Source organism: Nilaparvata lugens, chromosome 1, assembly GCF_014356525.2.
Source record: "Nilaparvata lugens isolate BPH chromosome 1, ASM1435652v1, whole genome shotgun sequence".
Lineage (NCBI taxonomy): Eukaryota > Metazoa > Arthropoda > Insecta > Hemiptera > Delphacidae > Nilaparvata > Nilaparvata lugens.
The window spans coordinates 30,063,026-30,084,455 of record NC_052504.1 but is presented as its reverse complement, the minus strand read 5'-3'; the positions used below and the strand labels follow the sequence as shown (position 1 = coordinate 30,084,455).

Below are 21,430 nucleotides of genomic sequence, written 5' to 3'. Positions count from 1 at the left end.
CGGTGTAACATTCTGTGTGGATTTCAAACGTGAACAGAATATTTATTACCATGGAACATGAATATGGCAAAAAAGTTAAAGCGTGTGTAGCTTCAATGGATAGACATTTTAAGCATATTCTATAATAACATAAATAATACATAACACAAAATAATCCAATGACAAAGAATTGAACTTTGCAATTAGTATGAAAATAATTCTTGAGTAGACAAGGCAGTTAGAGGTTAACGTGACTAGGTGCCATCCCGACTACTTGACACCCCGTCAACCTGTCCCCTTTTAAAACCGGTTTTGAGGGGACAGGTTGACGTGAGCCGTCCCCGTCTACTTGTCTCCTTTCTAAGGAGGTGACAACTAGTCGGGGTGACAACTTGACGGCAATGGTATATTTTTACAAGGGTACAGGTTGTCGTCTACGGTCACGACAACCTATGACCTCGATTTTACACCACAAGAAGTCACCATTCTGGCTGGCTCTTCATTTGAAAGTTTTATTCAATTCAGTTTTATTCAAAGCTTATTATTCAATTTTTCTGTTTCCAACCAACTCGAAAAAATATGTCCTAAAAATAGCAAAAACGGCGAATATCTCCCGAACCGTGCGTTTGACGGGAAAATGTTGCTGAACCAAAAGTGCTGAGAATTCAATTCTACATCATAACCAGTAATAACAATTACTTGATCCCCCTCCCCACGCCGCGGGGGTATAAGTTCTTCCAACTGGTGCTCTGTAGTCTGTACTCTGGTGACAAGTAGTCAGGGTGACAGACAGGACACCAGCGTGCAAGGTGTCAGGCTGTCATGAACGGTACTGACAAACTATCCCCTTCAGGTACAGGAGACAAGTAGTCGGGGTGACACTCTGACGAGTGTGTGCGAGGTGTCAGGTTGTCGTTTACGGTCATGACAAGTTGGCACCTTCGGTCCAGTAGGTGACAAGTAGTCGGGGTGACAACTTGACGGCAATGGTATATTTTTACGAGGGTACAGGTAAACCTTGACGGCGACCCAGCAGTTTACAAGGAAAATTGTAATAATGTACAGTACAGTTGTAATATTGTAATGTACACAGTAACTGGCAATCCACTGATATCCACTATATAATATTGGGTCATTTATTTATAAAATTACAAACCATACAATGATCATGATACATCAGGCTTCGGTTCAGGCAAAGCAGTTCTTCTCTTGAATCTTGACAGCTGAAACGTTTTCTAAAGAATAGTGCTTGAACAAATATGTTAGCGTTCTTATATGAATACGTTTCAATCGGGGAAAATAACGTTGATTGGCTAACAAATATAATAAGAGTAAAAATGGAAGACGGCACAAATCAAACTGATTGGATTTTTTTGAAGAACTGCTTTGTCTAGAGTGCAATCGGGGGTGGAAGAATTAAAATTAAATATACTTGATGGAAAATGAGGTAAAGTTCAAATGGAAATCACGGTTCTATTATTGTGATACAATACTCTACAACAACGAGCTATGATTTTGTTCAAAACTCGAGCAATAATAACTCACCTGACACTGGTACATGTTTCGTGGACTCTGATTGCAGTCTGGCATTGGTATTAGACAAGCCAAGTTACTTAGAAAGTTATCCTTTGATAGTTCTTGATGTGTGGTAACCTGTCATCAAAAATGTTTGAAGTGAAGTGAGTTGATTTGCATGTTGTAATGTAGGTTCTTCTAGGAGAGCTTTGAAAGATCCTAGAAATATTGTGTCTTAGATAAATTCTCAAAAATTAATTTATTTATTTTAGCTATTTCACTTGTTGTCGATATTTGATATGAAGAGATATTCAGATAATTGTTTTGAATTTCGTTTAATTATTCTTATTTTATTGGTATTCATTTGATGCAATATCTCCCGTTCCTCCCAGCATTATACTTTTTTCTCAACATAGTCTGGATCTTTTCTTGCATTAAAATGTTTAGATACCATAAAATGTAGAATAATTTTTATATAAAATCAAAAATAGTTTGGTTAAAAACAAAGAAAAAACGAAAACACACATTTAAAGTCTTGCCGGTGATCATTAATATGGGTGTATTTCGTCTAGGTCTTCGATTAGTCTAGGTGTTCGATTACCCCAGGTCGGACTTTTCTGATAAACGAAACCTGGTCTAATCGAGACACTCCTATTAATACAAATAAGAAAACAAGAGTAGTATTTTCAGTTCTAATTAATGAAAAAGCCATGAAAGCACAAAAACAAATCAGAATGAATTTTGTTAATACATTTACTCATAGACCTAATTAGGCGAGCATGTGACCTACTTACGATAGTTTAACTTCACAATTTAGGGGGAATAATAACAATTTATCTCAATTATCAGGTGTCAATTAACCTGTCAATTTAATAATGTGTCAATTAATCTGTCAACCTAATAATCAAATTAACAATAAATCTAAAATAAGAGATTGTATTGGATTTCACTTACATTAGGAACATTTTCTTCTGGTATCACACTGATATCAAGGTAGACTTGTTCCAGCGTTCCTATCAACTCGATTTGCTTGGCTTCCAAATTATAGACAGGTCGCATCAATCGAGCTGGCCCTGTGAATAAGAACAATCCCGGGAACTGACACACTATCTCTTTATTCGGTAGCAGTGCTATTTCCAGTGTAGAAGGGACCTGCAAAAATGTGAAAGCTTCAGTGGATTAATCAAAGACTGATAATGCAGTATAGCGCCCTAAAAATAAAATACGGGGATTTTTTATCGGAATACAATGTGAATATCAATTAATATTAATTCAAAAGAAACATTGTTGAAGATCGTATTTGATCAGATAATCATGATTCTATTCAATCTCATCAGAGGAAGGTTTCATAATGACAAAGTGAATCTAGCAGAGTAAATGGGTAGAACAACTGTACCTTTTCTCCAAAAATTTTCAAAAACCGCAACTTTTGGACAAATCTGTCAGCAGATGCGAAAGGTAAATAACCAATTACTTTACCATCCAAAACAACAGGATAGCAAGAATTTGGTGGAACTCCAGCAGATTGCTCCAATGGCTGCATGCCTAGAACTGCCAGCACTTCAGGCAGTTTTTCTACAAGTTTCTCGTCAGGGGTCGTTGTAACCTGGGAAATAAGAATAATGTTTTTAAAAAGTTATTGAAAAGTCTAATTTTTGTACACATCTAATCTAATGAACCAAAAACCACACACGAGCTTTTAAAATGTTATTATTTATTTATTTGTTAATATAATTACAAATCATATGAATATGATCGGGATAGAACAACAGGCATAGCCCAAAACTATTCTGTTCCCAAATTTTGATAAATGATAAAATGTCCGGAAAAATAGGTTATGTTCATAATGAGAAAAGTTAAAGTTCGAAGTTCTGAAGTTATAAAAGAAATCCAGAAAAAATAAAAAACTTTTTACATTGTTACAATTGCAAATATAATTTACTATTGAATAAGCTACTCTAAGCATTTCTAACAGCACAGTGCGCAACAAGTCGTACTCTACACATAAAAATATTCTGCTAGCCAGATACAAGTTTCAATTTCAAGACAGTGTTTATTAGCGACAACATATTTAGTCCTCATGCATTGTTTAGACTAGAGCAGTCACGTTTGGGGTACAGGTGTGGTCACCAGTCTCTGCAGTCAAAATAAGGCTGTCAACTGGCTGTCCTTGTTCGACAAAAATGCCTGATGACGGTGTGTGCAATCGCACGCCCACCTGACTACCTTGTCTAAAGTAATTAATAATTTTAATTATTGTGAAAAAATACTGTAAAATTTTCTCCTCCCATTAGCATAGAAAAATTTCATTTTAGGTTAGTACTTTTGTAAAATGATTTAGAATGAATGTATTATAGAGTAGGCTCTTATGAAAGTCCTTGTTGAGATTGTTGAACAGCTATACAGATACTGTATAGCTGTAATCCTCCTAAGCCATGATGGTTGAACAGCTATACAGATAGACAGTAGCTGTAATCTTCCTAAGCCACACAAGTCTTGCTATCAGGGTGAGCTGGATAACCATGGCTGGGTGAGATGGTTGAGCAGCTATATAGATATACTAACCTGACAGGCCTTGGTGAGATGGTTGAGTAGGCCACAGGGTGCGCCGTCAGGCGTGTGCACTGGGCAGATGAAGCCCCATGCATCAGGCAGCAGCTGTCTCACCTCCGTCGTTCGCATCTCTTGGAAGAACGAGCCTCTGTGCACCGCCTTGAAGTGCGACATGTATCGCATTCGGTTGATGTTTTCTGCTATTATAACCAGTCCTGAAATATTTCACAATAAGCTACAATTTACTCGGAAATATTAAAAAAAAAAAAAAAATAGAAAAGTTGAGGATATAAAAAGACTATGATTCAAAGCTAAACATTAAATTTTTACGTATAGAATATTGGAGAGATCTGAAATAAGCCAATACTAAATTGGTAAGAATTTGCGGATAATCTCTGTAAATTAAAAAAAGATGAGAGCTGTAAGTTTCTAACAGGAAAGCTTCTTATAGAGTATGAATGAATAATTATAATTATTTATAATTCATCTTATTAATTATTTACAACTTATTAATTATGGTTTGATATTTATTTTCTGATTTGGAAGTTTGTTTGAAACTGTGCCAGGACAAAAATATTAGATAATCCCCTAGAGAAGAATTAAATTCAAATATTTTTTTCTAATAAAGGCTCCTTAAATTGAACTATTATAAAATATATACTATTAATAAAATATCAGATAATAGTAAGAGTTAATATCAAATAAAAAGTATCTTTTCTAAAGAAGACTCCTCAAATGAAACTATGTGAGGAACGAGAAACAACGAACCAAATATAGATCGGTTATTTTATTTATTTTATAACGGGTAACGTTTCTAAGTCTCATTACGGTAAATATTGAAGGAAAATTCGAAAGTTGTTCGAAATGTTGAAAACATTGAATTGGGGCAGAAGTTATTGGTGAAAAGTGAACAATCCTATTACTCTACTTGCAATATGGTGATAATATGGTATTATACCATTGACACTACTCAAAGGAAATTGTTGCACCCTAGCTAGCTGGTCAGAAATACGAACTATGTTCAAGATAACTTGGGTGAAAGGATGTTGCAAAAAAACTTGTTTAAAATATGTTAATGATTTCTAAACTTGAGTTATACCCTAGAGAATATGAATGATAATGTGACACAATATATTATAAATTACTGGAAGGTAACCCGTGCTCCGCAAGGGTCCATTTTGAAAATTTGACTGAGTGGAATATTGTAGAGATTGAAGTAGGCATAGAACACCATCCTCAGTTAATAATTGAGAAACTATATGCAAAATTTAAAGTTGATTTCAGTCCAGTAGTTTGAATGTAATGATGCGTCAAACATAATTGTCATATCCCGTACGTGTATAAGCCAGTTCTTTCCTTTATTATGGTATAGATAAATTCTTCAACTTGATACTAACATAATAAAGTGACATAACTCAAATCTTGTTCAGCAACCTTCCTCAACTTCATGTCAACCAGATAAAATTGGACTGGCTATTAATTTAGTTGCCAATTTCAACCATCTGTTTCGAAGAGGTAGTAGATCTCTAGATCTACTAGATCTAGTACCTCTTGATCTCTAGATCAAAGTACCTAGAATACGTAGATAATGTAAATATTCAAGGTACCTTGCCCTAGATTATAGTTCTATATTAACATAGGTATGTATTCATGTCCCATGAATTAAATTTCAACATTAATTCTGAAAAATCTAGAAGCAAAATTGAAATTCGAGGTGCACGAGAAGGATATTTTTAGAATCGATGTGCAACCTTTGAAGATCTAAATCATTCCGTTTCTCCGGTATGCAATCCACAAGTTGGCATGTTTTGATGCGAACAAACACAACCCTACTCTCTCTTATTATATAGATAATAGTCGAAAGGACATAGCAAAGCTGAAAACAATATTTGGAAATATTTTATCTTAAAATGAATGCTTTACCTTTATCCTGAGGTACACCGATCTGTGAAGCATTTGACACATTCCCAGTGCTCAAGAAAGACTCCATTGTGGCTTCGATTGTTCCACACGTTTTTATTGCGGCTTGAAGGTGAGCTGCAATGTGAAACGTGCAGTTATTATAAAATTTGTAACAAGGAGAATTAATCAGTATTTTACAAAATATACTATTCAAGTAAACAAAGTTTACACTACAATTATTGGCACTAAAATTCAGTATGGAACCTGATAATTACCTATCCCGAATTTGGCAAGTGATCCATCAAATTTCTTAATTATATTAGCCTTCAATACAGCCATCCATATCCTCATCCTGTCAGCAAGAACCTGAAAAAAATATGAAATTTAACATTTTTAATTCTACTTCCACCTTAAAACTAAACAAATTTTTAGTTATAACTTTATGAAATATTTTTAAAAAGGTAATGAGATTACAATTTACAATCTCAATGATTCGGAGGTTATCTTGAGTTTTAAATAAATGTGTTCAGTGCTGTGCTATGCATGACTTGGTCTAAAACTAGTTATTTCCTATAATTAAATATTCAAGTAGCCCTATTAAAATACTTTATAAGAATTTAATACAAATAACTGTACATAGAGCTCTTTTTAAATAATTTACAGGTATTTTTTTCCTCTGCTACTTCCATTATGTTAACTTCACAGTGATTAAGTTCCAAATTTATATAGAACTAATTATAAAAAAAATATCTAGAGAGATCATTTTCGCATACCTGTAAATACAAATGTCCTCCCAGGAGTAGTTCTTGTGTCATAATTGAATCAACACCTTCGTTTATACATTTCTGCTGAACAAAGCTGTATAACTTCTTTATCATCAATGATAGACAATTGAATTTATCATTGTTGTCTTTCAGATGTATACAGACACTGTTTCTGAAAATTGAAAAACACAGATAAGAAATACAATAGCCTACTCTTTAGTCCATCTAGATAAAAACTAAGGAATATTGTATTTTGTTCAAGTGAAAAAATAATATTCTAGAAATAGCTAGAATCTTGAAGCGTGTTAGAATGCTTTTTGACATCAAAAGAATTTGCAAAAGAATTGAGAATTTGTAATTGAACTTGTTTATGATGTCAGTAGAATGAAACATGTTTTCTAGAGTTCTGGAGTGAAAAAATCAACTGATAGAGCTCAATTTTCACAATTTGTACGATTAATGCACAATTATATAGGTAGATAAGATCAAATAATTGATTAATAAAATGAAGTAGGCTGAAAGTAGATCAGGGTTATCAACTTTCAGTAATATACAGCAGTATGCAGTGGATAATTGAAATAACATGAGTTTATATAATATATATATATATATATATATATATATAATATATATATATATATATATATATATACAATTCGTTCTATAACATGGTTTAAAGGTTTGTATTTGTGGGATGGGTGGGGGATGGTTGTCATGTGATCGTTCTAGGGCCGGACAGTTTCAGTCATTTGTTCCAAAAGATGTTTTTTTAAAGTCAGGATGAAGCTCGCTCGGCTCTCGATGGACCTGATAGAAACAGGAAGTGCATTCCATGCACGACAGGCACTGACTAAGAAGGATTTTGTGAAAATAGTAGTTCGATGATTGGGTATCCTTAAAGTACTTTCTCCGGTTCTAGTATGTGAAGCATCTATCCTCCTACCTTCAGAGACAAATTTGAAATCATCTTTAAAATAGTTCGGATTACCGTATATCAAGATATCTCTAACAAGCTTGACTATTCGAAAAAGCCTCTGATCGGGAAGCTTAATGTTGAACTAGCAATGTGGGCTGGGGTGATATGATCATGGCGTTGGAGAGAGTAGACGAAACGTAGACAATAATTTTGGCAACGCTGTAGTTTATCATTCAGAGTGACTTGCATATCGTTAAGAACAGAATTACAATACATTAAATGTGGGAAGATGAGAGATTGAACCAATAATAATTTAATGTTTCTAGGGAGGATATCGTGCATTTTCTTCAATGCATGCATGGCTGAGAATACCTTTTTACAAGTTTTGTTCACTTGTTTGACCAGTCAAGAGTATTATTCATAATAATGCCTAAATTATTAACTGAGCTACAGTAAGGAATGTCATTACCGTCTACACTAATTTTGTGAATCGATTCAAGGTCAATATTGTTTATAAGACGAGAATATCCAATTATAATGGGTTGTGTTTTGATGGGATTAAGCTTAAGGCCATTTTTCTTTGTCCATTCCACTATCGAATTGATATCCTGATTCATTATTCCAACTGTTTCATTAATTTTTGTTATGGGACAGCTTAAATAGATTTGAAGGTCGTCTGCATAAGTATGGAAACTGGAGAATTTGATAATGGAAGAAAGGTCATTAGCATACAAAGTGAAGAGGAGAGGGCCTAAAATTGAACCTTGTGGTACTCCATGCATAACGTTTTTCCAAGTTGACTTTTTGTCACCGACAGATACACATTGTTTCCTACCTAATAGATAGGATTTAAACCAAACTAACGAGTTGTGACTGAAACCAAGAATAGCCAACTTATTCAGAAGGACTGTATGATCAACAGTATCGAATGCTTTAGAAAAATCAAATAGGGTGAGGATGGTGCATTTTCTTTGGTCCATAGCTAACCTTATATCATCAGTGACACGAAGCAGAGCTGTCTCAGTTGAATGGAATTTTCTAAAGCCTGATTGAAAGTTATGAAGCTTACTATTGTTGTCTAGAAATTTTACAACTTGAGCATGAATGAGTCTTTCTAGCACTTTGGACAATGCAGGTAAAATACTGATTGGTCTAAAATCCTCAACTTTATTGGGTGATGGAACTTTATTTAGAGGGCGAACCAGAGCAAACTTCCAGTTTTCAGGGAAAATGCCTTCTTCAAGTGACTTGTAAAAATGTATGTAATGGTTGGTAAAACAGCAAATAACATCTTCTTGATAAATTTAATAGGAATTTTGTCTACACCCATAGCATTACTATGAATACGTTGAATTGCTCTGAAAGTGTCTTCTTCTGAGATTGGATGGAAATGAAATTGATCAGTGATTGGTAAATCTAAGTTGTAACCTGCTCTTCAAGATCATCAATGTGATTAGCAATGACAACTTCGTCGCGTTGGTTAGAGTGTGAAACGAAATGGTCATTTATATTATTCAATGGTAAGTCAATTTGTGGATTCGATTTCTCTTTGCCAAGCCCGAATTCTTTTATTCCCTGCCAAAGTGATTTAGAGTCTTGTCTATTGTTTGTCATAAACGAATTCAAGTACCTAATCTTTGAGTTCCGTAATTCCTGTTTAACCCTATTCTAAGGCTCCTATACTCTATCAAACTGTCCAAGTCAAATGTCTTTTTAAATTTTCTATGTGCTTTGTCTCTACGTCCCATCATCTTAAGTATGTCTTCAGTCATCCACGGTACTCGTCGTTTTCTATTAATCCTCCTTGTCACATAAGGTGCATGTTTGTCATACAAAGTCAAAGTCCAATCTCGAAAGTCTTGACCATGTCATCAACTGAGGGTAATGCTTCATTTGATGCCATGGAGTCTGAGCACATCAGTCAGGAAGGCGGCTTCATCAAAGTTTTTGAAGTCTCTATAAGTGATAATTTTCTGTTCTGGCTTGGGTATCTTATGGGAAAGTACACAGTAGATCAAATCATGTCTAGAAATAGCTGGGACTGAGATTTGGCCTGCTTGAACAACCTCATTGGGATCACTAACAATGAGAAGGTCAATGAGTGTGTCAGATTCATTAGTATGATGAGTTGGATCGAGAGGTAAAATAGTCATGTTTAGGCATTGGAAAATTGTAGTCAGTTGAAAGTAGTCAAAGTTACGATTTGTCATGTTCAAGTCGGTGTTCATATCCCCCATAACTAGTATACGGTTATAACAAGGCATAAGAGAAAGCAAGGCACTTTCGAAATCTGTGAAATGACCTATTTTTGGTGGGCGATAACAGATACCAACGAGTAATTTATCAGTACTAGATAAGGATAATTCAAGTAGCATAAACTCTGGTCTGGAACAATACTCTTGTTTAGATGTGATTAAAACTTTTGTTTTGATACCTTCTTTCACATAAATTGCTACACCCCCACAAGCTTTATTCAATCTATCATTCGGAAAAGATTATATCCAGGCAATGCAACAAAATTTGATGAAATACTAGGCTTCAAAATGATTCGGAAATTCCGATTATATTGAAGTCCTGAAAACGGAAGATTGCTCTGAGTTCATCAATGTGGCAACTGAGGGATTGTACGTTAAGGTGAGCAGCCTTGAAAAGTTTTTGAAAGAGTGGAGCTTATTTGCTAGAAACATACCTGCGTCATTATTACTATTATTGAAATAATCATACCTACTTGAGGGCGAGCGAGCTGACGTGTCAGTGAGAGGCATCATGGAAGCAGCAGACCAATCGTGAACCGACCTCAGAACGACACATGACGGGGAAAATGGGGATGAAACTGATAAAACTTAACCTAAATGAAAAAGTCTCTTGATTCGAGTGCATTCAGCATGCCTTGACAGTTCGGCTCCCGGGTGGGATGTGACTCAACACCGGGAGCCATTCCACAGGGGTAGATTTCAGAACACCATCTATCATTCTCATTGAGTATTTAGCTGAACATCAACCCTATAAACATGAGAGCTATTCATCCAGACTGGAGCACAGTACTCAGCAGCTGAAAAGACAAGGCTTAGGGCTGTAGAGCGTAATGTAGATGCTGAAGCTCCCCATGATGTTCCGCAAAGTTTTTGAATAATATTGTTTCGGGTTTTTAGTTTTTCTGCTGTCTTTGTTAGGTGCTCTTTGAATGAAAGTGTCCTATCAAGTATCACGCCAAATATTTTGGAGCCTTATTGTGTTTAAGGCTTACTTACTCTAGTATGTAATCACAAATTTGTTCATCAGAAGAGGCTTCTCTAGCTATGTCAGGCAACTTTGATCTGAAAGTCTTTCCAATATAGTTACGCGCATCAGCTTGGCAGAAAATGTTCATCTCATGCAGTGAACGAAGCATGCTCAAGATGCATCTGGAAAGAAATTATTTGAGATATTTATAGAACTTCTCTGTTAATAACTAACTGAACATCCGAATAAATATTAAAGATATGTTAAAATTACTATGATTATCACCATACAATCATGGTGAGCAGGCGCATCCAACAAGACGTATGGAGAGATAGAGGCAGATGGCGTGTTGAGTGCGGCAAACGGCCGGGAACGCTGTAAAAACCCCGTATAAGGTATAAGGTATATTATCAACATTCAAATAAATGTCTGTTGTATATCCATACTTCTTCACTGTTAAAATTAAACTTGAATTTTAAAAAACACTTTTGAAGTGAAAATGCACTTACTTTTGTAGTGACGATCGTTTCGACCTGTTGTTGGTCATCATCAGACTGTGGGAATTTACTCAGATGACAAGGCTATGTGTGGTAAGGGATGAAGGTGGTGGAATAGGTTGTGGTGGGGGTTGGGTTGGTGGATACTTAGACCAAACGACTAAGTATCCACCAACCCAACCCCCACCACAACCTATTCCACCACCTTCATCCCTTACCACACATAGCCTTGTCATCTGAGTAAATTCCCACAGTCTGATGATGACCAACAACAGGTCGAAACTATCGTCACTACAAAAGTAAGTGCATTTTCACTTCAAAAGTGTTTTTAAAATTCAAGTTCAAATAATTTTTTTGTTTCTTTTTTGAACTCGAATAACGTAGTGATGAACCTGGTGTTCCAGAAGAATATTCAAAGTTTCCACTTCCTGTAGAAAAGTAGTTGAGTCGATTTTGTTTCATTTCATGTACTTGAGAATTTTTACTTGAATTAGTGATATTGATGATATATTAATAATAAAAATTTCTTTGAAGTTCCACTTGAAGCTGAAAAAATGACAACTTAATAAAGATAAAATGCGTATACAGGGGTTTCAAGCACCATGTATCAGAGATTATGAAAAATGTCTAGGAATAAATTGAACTAGTTTTGATCAGCTGAAAGAAAGATCCCGAATTGATAAACAATTTTTATGAATAAACAGGGAAAGTGTGGTTTACCCTTTGAAATAGAAGTCGTCATCATATCCAGAAACAATGCACTTGAAGATATGCTCATCGGACTTATTGACCAACGCTTTGATGATGAGAAGGACTGGTATGTAGAACAGAGTGCGCCTGAATGCAATCATAAGCTTTGCACTGCCGTCCGTAACGAAATGCAGAACGTTATTCTGAAACAAAAGTTAAATTGTCTATGGAAGTGTTTAGGCGGAAAAATGACTTATCTAAAGTGAAAATTTGAAAAATGGAAGAAGAATTTACTAGTGAGAATATTAAAACAGAAGGATATTTAGAAAGTTGAAATTGGTAAATTCATATTTTTTTATTCATATACAAATACAATCCAGGTGAAAACAGGAATTCGCCGAAAACTGTTCTAAACCTCAATCAGGAATACACAGTCTAGAGGTTAAAAATGATAACTTAATTCACACACTACTTTTAGTCAAAAAAATGTATATCTACTACAATTTTGAATTTATCAGATTAATTCATTTAATTTATCAGATTAAAAAAAAAAATAATACAAATACAAACAAAAATCTTCCTTCACAATAAATTGATTGTATTATTGGACAGGCTACATATTTTATTCAATTTATTAACTACTTTATTTATTTCCAACATTACTTATCCTAGTACGTGAGCTTTGATTAGTTTTCTATGGCTTTACTGATTTGCACACCTGATCAAAGAACTTTTTTTATCTAGGCCTACTTCATTATGTTATTTTGTTGAATAAGTTTTGTGTGATGTATTAAATTAATTGAAAGAAAATGTCTATTCTGATTTACCAATGATTCAATGATTTTATTACAGCCAGAAAATACATACAGTACACTAGGCCATGTCATTACAATAAAATTTCTAACAGAATTACAATAACAATACATAAATAAAGATAATACACAACATGCAGTGCAAGAGCAGGCTTCAAAGCTATTCGGTTTCTCACAAGAAAATAATAAATAATAATACAGAAATATCAATAAACAATTACTAAACTTCAATTCTATCACAGTCTATACAGCCTATTCTAATTTTAATCTATACCTACTTTTACAATAAATCGTGAACAAACTAAAACCATATAAACTCTATTATCACAGTCGGCAATTTACTTAGTGCTTTACACAGTCAATTTACATAGTGCTTGGGTCAGACTCGTCAAACTCATGAATGGAATAGAACGGGTTGGCGACCAGCCATGACTTGACCCGCTTCTTAAAGCTCACCAGAGGCAGCTCTCTTACTTCATCAGGTAGCCTATTGAAAAATCTGATGCCAGATATGGGAAAACTTTTCCTGGATCTTTCCAATCTCACCCCGGGCAGGACCAGGTTTCCATTTCCCCGTGTAGCGTGACTGTGGATCTGATTGGCCCTGGTGTACAAATGAATATTCTCTCTAACCGAAACCAAGCACTCGTATATGTACAGGCTGTAAACTGTCATCACTCGTAAATGTACAAACAATGGTTTGCAGTGATCAATCCAACCAGCTCTCATCACAATTCTAATGGCTCTTTTTTGCATTAATAGCACCCTATTCACACTCGCAGCGTGCCCCCACAGCCTTGTACCATATGCAATATGGCTCTGTAAGCTTGGCGCACAAAACCGTCAGGCACAGATGATACAAGCCTTCTAAGCAGAAAAATGACTCTACTTAGCCTTTTGCAGAGCTGGCTGATGTGAGCCTCCCAGGTCAACCTACTATCCAGGGAAAACCCCAAGAGCTTCACAGTACCCGTGGCAATCCCAGAATTGAGGCTGAATGATAGCTCCTGAGTCTTGTCACTGTTAAGAGCCAGCTTATTTAGATCAAACCATTGAGACGCACTATGATACAGCTCCCTCACAGCAAGCCTGGCAGAATCTACGCTCTTATGATCCGCAAATAGTGATGTGTCATCTGCGAATAACAGAACACCACCATCTACTGAATAATATATATCATTTATTGAGATGAGAAAGAGCAAAGGTCCCAAAACTGATCCCTGTGGGACTCCATGTTTCAAGGGTGCAGGACTTGATAGTTCACCATTCCAGTCCACAACCTGCAACCTATCACTCAGGTATGATTTCATCAGTCTGACAGCACCGACTCCAAGGCCATACTTCTCCAGCTTTCCCAATAGAATATTGTGCGAGACACAGTCGAAGGCACGTGATAAATCACAGAGCAAAAGCGATGAAGATCTTCCATTCTCAAATGCCTCCAGGACTGATTGAATGAGAGTCTGCACAGCAGAGACAGTCGATCTTCCTCTCCTGAAACCAAACTGAACAGGAACCAGCAGACCATTATTCTCAAAATAGTTGTACAGCTGAATAAACAATACCGTCTCAAAAATTTTTGCAATCACCGGGATCAAAGATATGAATCTATAGTTGCTTACACTGTCCAGAGCACCCTTCTTGTGAATTGGAACTGCTCTTGATATCTTGAGCTCATCAGGGAAAACACCCTCATCGATACACTTATTGATAAGGCATGCAAGTATTGGACTCAAGAAACAAATAATCTGCCTCAGAAAAGCCACACTCATTCCATAAATATCTTTTGCCTTTGATACACTAAAATCATTTACTATGCTTACAACATCAGCAGGTGTCACATGGTTCCATTCAAAGTTTCCTTCTACAACTGGAATACCCTGAAGAGCATTGGGAAGATCGGTTGCAATATTATTTGGAATATTATTCACAATACTCTCCACAGATGTGACATAGAACTGATTAAATTCACTGGCAGTTGTGAAACTTAGATCACCTTCTTCTGATTTAGGCTTATGTGAATTTATAAGACTCCAGGCAGCCCTACATGAATTTTGAGCCTCTGCAATGAATTTTGCATTGGCGTTTTTCTTAGCCTCTCGCAATCTATAACGGTAATCCTTCTTGAGCCCAGTTGCTAGTTCAACCAGGTGAGGCCTGATTCTAGCTAAATCATTTGTCATGGATACCATATCTCTCATTCGGGCTAGTTCAGGAGTGAACCAGTCTTTTACTTGTGGTACAGAATTTCCCTTCATAGTTGTGAATCTTTTAGAACTTAGCGACCTCATTCTTATTGGAAAGAAAAACTTGAAACCATCCATGAGAGCATGAAAGAAACATTGAAAACCACCAACCGCCTGCATATCAATAACAGATTCCAACCAAGAGTCAACCCAAACTCCCAAATAATTACAGAAAAGTCTGACAATACCATCATTGAACACTCTGTAAGAAACGTTTCTACTGGAACCATTACAACTTCCAACAACATCTGCCATAAAAGTGGCTTCCATGAGAATGTGTTTATGATCTGCAATCTGATCAACACTAACCTCAGCAACATAGCTCCAATGGTCCAAATTTGTGAAAAAATTATCAAGGGAAGCATTACCTCTTGTAGGTTGCATTACTGCACTATACAAATTCAGACTTCTTAACAAATTCAAAAAACCTGAGGATGCTGCCGACGTGCCAAGCAAATCAATATTGTGATCAGTTCCAATTATTACAAACAAACCAATATTACTGAGACATCCAACACATAATTCAAGCTACTGGAAAAAACATTCAACATTTCCATTAGGAGAGCGATACATGCTTACCACAACAAGTGACAACTCCGGAATATGTATCCCAGCAAACTCAGCATGCATCTCAATACAGAACTCTTTGAGGTCTAGGGCGTTTGCCGACCATGCCATACTCTCTCGCACAAAAACAGCTACACCACCACTTGAAGTCTGCCTAGAGAAATGAGCTACCTTCCTGAGACCAGCCAAATTGCTGTAGTATTCAATCTCATCTTCAACAAGCCAGTGTTCACAGATGCACAAAACATCGATGTCATGCATCTCACAAAGTAACTCAAGCTCACTAATTTTATTCCGCATGCATTGGACATTAATGGAGCACAATTTTACGTTCCTACCTGTATGATGTTCAATTGATCCCCTTCTGTGCTTGTCCATGGCTGTTATAGGTATATCAATGAGGTTTGAATGAGCAATCATTATACTTCTGGGAGGTTTAGGTTTTCTAATGGAGTTCGAAATTATAGGTATTAGAGAGCCAGTTACCTCTGCATGCAGGCTGAAGCTTTGTTCAACTTCATTGTCTGGAGCTATTAGTTTAAATTTAATGCTACATCTGGTTCGCCTGTAGCCGGTACTACAGCATCAACCTCTCCCCCAATCAACGAAGTACTGCCCTCCAAACATGGCCCAGTTGTGAGCTCAATAATCATGGACTCATAAAGATTACTACTAGAAGTGGCTTTTTTCCTATCCAGGGAATCCCTAATAATAGCATCAAGCCTCCTAGCTATTTTAATTTCCCCTTTTTTATTGATGTGTAAACCATGACTTGTGTGTTCTTTTGCAGTGAGATCCCATGTGTTCAACAAGGTAACAAATCCGGAGACAATTTTTTTCAGGAGACCATTAATCACCTTTATCATGCAATTTATGGGTGAGGCAGCCGGCATATCATATCTGTAAGGCACAGTCCCTATTATCACGTTAGTATGTCTTGTCTGACGCAGTAAACTCTCAACTGCCAATCTGAATATAATAGTGTCCTTTTCATTAGCTGAGTCATTTATGTCATTTGTACCACCTAATATAATTAAATAATCTTCTTTATTCATAAGCTGTACCTCTTTACAATTAAAAATTCTATCTAATATTTGACACATACCAGCACCAGGGTATACAAAGCTTGAGACACTATATGAATGTGGTATTCTATTTTGTAGATAGGATGCCAGATCACGACCTTGACTATCAGAGAATATAATAATTTTCCCCCTTACATGTTCTATAATATTCCTTATTTTAGATTCACTTGTTTGACCCAATGACTCACTGCAGTCCTCACTCACTACTAATTTTCCTACTAATTCAACTTCTTGGCTTACTTTTGATATTATATTAGCAAGATTTTCCCTTTCCAATTCCAATGAACTAATTATACTTCTATTTTCAGCTATATCATGCTCCAAGTTTATAATTTCCTTATACAATTTATCCTTGGTTTACTTGGTATTACTATCAATTTACTAACAATTTATCCTTGGTATTACTATCCTGGACCAACACAGGATAGTAATGGTAGTAAGTGGCTTTTAATATTTGAATTGAAGTGTAATAAAGCTTAGTGAGCATACAAGTTTAATAAAAATTGACTAGTAAAGTTGAGAATGATGGAGTAATTGAAGATTTCTGATTATTCATATAAATCAGGGGAATAGGAAGAATTTTGTTCACACAAGAGCCACATAAGCTAATACAGAATTCCAATCAAACCACTGTCATCGGTAATATATGTTTGTCAAATGGGTAATACATTTGTTAATTTGCCATGGAAATACATGTGCCACTGCGTAGCAAGTTTATATTTGTTCGACAACTGCTGATGAAACTTTATGCATCGCCAACTTAAAAACTTAAACAATATTGGAATGAATTCAGCACATGAGAGAACGAGAAGGCGCATATTTTCAGCAGGCTCGCTTGTATCCAGTATAGAAGATGGCAGCTTGGATTAAAATTGAATTCTGAATAAGGGATGTCAATTTGTACTTACCGATGATAACTGATCATTTCTCACACATCGAATCAATATTCCCATGTCGGAGAATAATGGACCTCTGCCTTTCCACGAATTTCTTTTGACTGCGATCGGATAATTCCTCTTGGTCATGAGCAGCATACGAATGAGTTTCTCTGATCCTTTGACCACAAAGTATCCGCCCCACTCGTCTTCATGTTCGTTGTGCTCGACCAGCTCTGCGGGGCTCAATTTAGACAGATGGCACAGCTCCGACTGAAATCACAAATGTCAACAGACACGAATAAGAATATGATATAGCATTCAATATTTACGAATATTTATGAAAACTATTGTCATTAAATCAAAATACTCCTGTTGAATATTCATTTGAAATTGATTTTCATATGAATTTAGTCGACTGTATGTTTATAGATTTTATAAATTCCAATATTGAGATCCAGGTTGGCTAGAATAAAAAAGGGGAATTTAGAAATGAATGAATAGTATTGCTTGAAGCTTGTGGTTCACCATTATATATTTCTGAAATTTAGACAAGGTTTGATGAAATGATGTAGTTTCTTGTAATTCAATTCATTCATTTATTGTAACAACGTCAAGTTTCTATTCAATATAGAGGAATATGCCACAATTCAACTTACATTCAACACAAGAATATTATGATAAAATTTAATTAATAAATTACATTATTATTTAATCAATTATATTTATTCAATTACTAAATAGTATTAATATGTTTAATAATTTACATTTTAAAAATGTCTGTCACCCATTATGAGAGATGAACTGTTTCCATATTTCAGATCAACATAAAATATAACACAGAGTGATCCGAAAGCCGCTCATCCTCATTTCTAAATCCGTGTTATAGATGGATTTGTAGAATATTATTTGGTAACTTAAAGCACTGCTAGATCATTTCATCGGGCGACAGTGAGTTGGCACGATTGGTATGTTCAAATGTATTTTAGAGAGGAAACGAATATGTAGATATGCCTACTAAATGAGCTAGCACCCACCTTGAGCATAATAGGCACTCTGCCCAAATCTTGATTGAGTGGCGGTTGTCTGACGCCGTTGACTGACCACTCGAGAACCACGTGACATGGTCCATTGTAGGTGGCTCCCCTCTGCCGGCACTCACTCGGCAGAATGCGCGGATATTTCGTCCCCACTCCGGCCGGAACAACTGACGGCGAAATTTTTATAGTCTGCAACACCACAAATTAGTATAAGTTAGTTTTCTGTAACATGAATTAAAATCGTTATTAATTGAACATTATTAAATGTTATTGAATGGGCGTAGTAATGAGAGTTGAGAAAATGCTTAGATAATAAATAGGGCATTGATTCTCAAAGTTTTACTACCCTTTCAGTTGTTATTTATTTGTATCCTTAGTTCAACTAGATTGATTGATCGATTGTACTGTTAAACATCCTTTTTCAACTAATAACAGAGCAAAATGTTTTTTTCGGGACTAATGTTTTTGTTTTTTTTTTGTCAAAGAATAATTTCATTATATTATGTAACCTATATTTCAAATATTTACTTGTAATGTTTACTCGGCAAACAAGTATTAATATAGTTGTGTAAACTTGGGCCGATGCAAATCGAGGAAACGCGTTTCAAGAAATGTCAGAAAACCCCATAGATAAAATTAAATCACAGCAGTGCACGAATTTTATTGAAACGCGTTTCACTGCACACACTATATCGACAATATTCTAGTTGATGTACCGTAATTGTCAGGTATTGTTCGAACATCATAAATAATAATACAGTAATACATATGCAAACAGAGCAATCTTAGCGAAAAGTACTCAACAAAATACATACCTTTATTTTAATAAAAAGCTTATTACTGCCGACTTGAAAATCCAGAGGTTTAATATTTTCAACAGCTGCAGCTAGTCCTTCATGAAGCATGTAATTGAAAGAATCAAGATGAGGTTTCCCCAACGATGCAAGAAACTGCAATACAAAAGAATCACAACATAAGAACATGAAGTTTAGGAATTTCCATCTTGAATCTCAATTAGTTTTGTAAGACGCCCACTTTACAAAATCATAAGTGGGAATTTTGTTCTGTTAGTTACTAATCCGGAAAAAAGATTCGTGGTAGTTGGAGCATTGCTCAATCACCAGCATTTCATGTGCTTTTTAATGTTTGTGATTTTTTGGCAATTTTCTGAATTGAAGAGCAACTAAGGGTATAGAACAGCATAAACTTAAACCGGAGTAGGATCCTTGAAGGTATCTTTTCTACAGCATTCAGTGCTTGAGCAACAAGATCTATGAGATTGGAGCGATTGAACATTTTGATGAGTATAATATTTCGTGCTTCTGTTAACACAGACAGAGGAAAGAAAACCTGCAGCAGAAAAGAATAAAACGTTATTGAACTTGAGGTTAAATTTCCTCATAGAGAGAACCGTAATGGTGGTGCGGCTATCATTGTTAATGATAGTGTAAAAGCTAGTTTCATAAATGTAGACTGCTTTTGCTTAGATGGTAAGCATGAGTTTGCAAGTATTGCATTGCTACATGAACAAGTCTTCATTATAGTAGTGTATCGACATCCTAATGGTGAGTTGGACAGTTTCTTCAAGGTGTTTGATTCTTTGCTTGATCACTTCGAATCCTTGCACCCAGGCTTTGAATGAGTGTTAAGTGGAGACTTCAACATAAATGTACTTGTTGATGACAACAAAACAAAGAACTTTATGAACCTGTTGAAGGCACGAAATATGCTTTTGACAGCTGATCAATCTACAAGATTGGAGGCTTGTCTGGATAATGTTGCCACAAATATGAGGCTGAATGTAAATGTTTGGTAGTTTGTCATGCACTATTCACTCAGTGATCATGAGGCAATAGAGTGGTCCCTCCCACCACTGGTGAGCTCTTGCAAGGTGGACAGTTACCAGTTACCACTTGAACAGACTGCCAACAGAGTTATTTTGAAAAGTACTCTTGAGAAGTTTTGCTACACTACCTAAGTAAACATGATCTTCTTGCTCCATTATCATGATGCCTATCTTGTGTGCTCAGCTTCAACTACCTCCTGTTTAAATTCAACAAAGACTTTCCACTTGAAACACAATGCGAAGAGTCATAAATCACAGTGGATAAGCCATGATGCATGTTCTAACGTTCGTGGTCTTATATTAAGAAAAAAGAAAAATGCAGAAATAAAATGAATATAAAAATTAGGAGCCATAATAACTTACAGGATATTACAGTTAAAAGCTAAGTAATTTTTTTTAATGAACTCATTTCAAAACATTCAAGAGATATCTGTTATGAGTTATTGAATGCTATGAATATTATAGCTAAATATCAATACTATAATAATTTAAATAAGAGTTAAATATTCACTTACAGAATTCTGAACTTTAGGTGCTTTTGCATAATTAGAACTAATCAAGTTCTTCAATGTAGGGTGATCTAACATGTTGAGCCCTGATATTAACAAATAAAAACGGCCAAAAAAAAAAAAAATGAAGAAAAATTATAGTCTTATCACATAATGAATAATCAATACTTCAAAACATTTTACTTCTAAATCTTACACACGTGCTCCTGGAATTGTAGAGCTACGCTACAACCACAGAGCTACAACTTCAAGATATGAGGTTATGTTATGGTTTTGTTTTCTGGCCGCCATCTTGGTAAACATTTCAAATTCCACTTCTATCGTTAAGACGACTCTAAGACGACTCAGGAAAACGTGATCGTTCATGCTCATTTGATATTTTTTTAAATGCAGTTTGATATTTAATGAATGT

At 35.5% G+C, this 21,430-nt stretch overlaps 1 protein-coding gene across 1 annotated transcript in view; it reads right to left on the bottom strand.

The window, feature by feature from the left end:
* Positions 1 to 21,301, bottom strand: part of LOC111053315 (DNA-directed RNA polymerase I subunit RPA2) — a 49,219-nt gene extending 27,918 nt beyond the window's left edge. The window contains exons 1-13 of the mRNA XM_039425094.1: positions 21,025 to 21,301; positions 19,479 to 19,613; positions 18,661 to 18,852; positions 17,657 to 17,896; positions 12,069 to 12,241; positions 10,881 to 11,033; positions 6,723 to 6,885; positions 6,225 to 6,315; positions 5,971 to 6,084; positions 4,060 to 4,262; positions 2,891 to 3,100; positions 2,449 to 2,646; positions 1,525 to 1,632 (exon numbers count right to left, since the gene is read on the bottom strand). Of these exons, the coding sequence (XP_039281028.1) occupies positions 1,525 to 1,632; positions 2,449 to 2,646; positions 2,891 to 3,100; positions 4,060 to 4,262; positions 5,971 to 6,084; positions 6,225 to 6,315; positions 6,723 to 6,885; positions 10,881 to 11,033; positions 12,069 to 12,241; positions 17,657 to 17,896; positions 18,661 to 18,852; positions 19,479 to 19,613; positions 21,025 to 21,096 (2,052 nt within the window). The 5' untranslated portion in view covers positions 21,097 to 21,301. The remainder of the gene's footprint in view (positions 1 to 1,524; positions 1,633 to 2,448; positions 2,647 to 2,890; positions 3,101 to 4,059; positions 4,263 to 5,970; positions 6,085 to 6,224; positions 6,316 to 6,722; positions 6,886 to 10,880; positions 11,034 to 12,068; positions 12,242 to 17,656; positions 17,897 to 18,660; positions 18,853 to 19,478; positions 19,614 to 21,024) is intronic.
* Between the last annotated feature and the right edge of the window lie 129 nt (positions 21,302 to 21,430).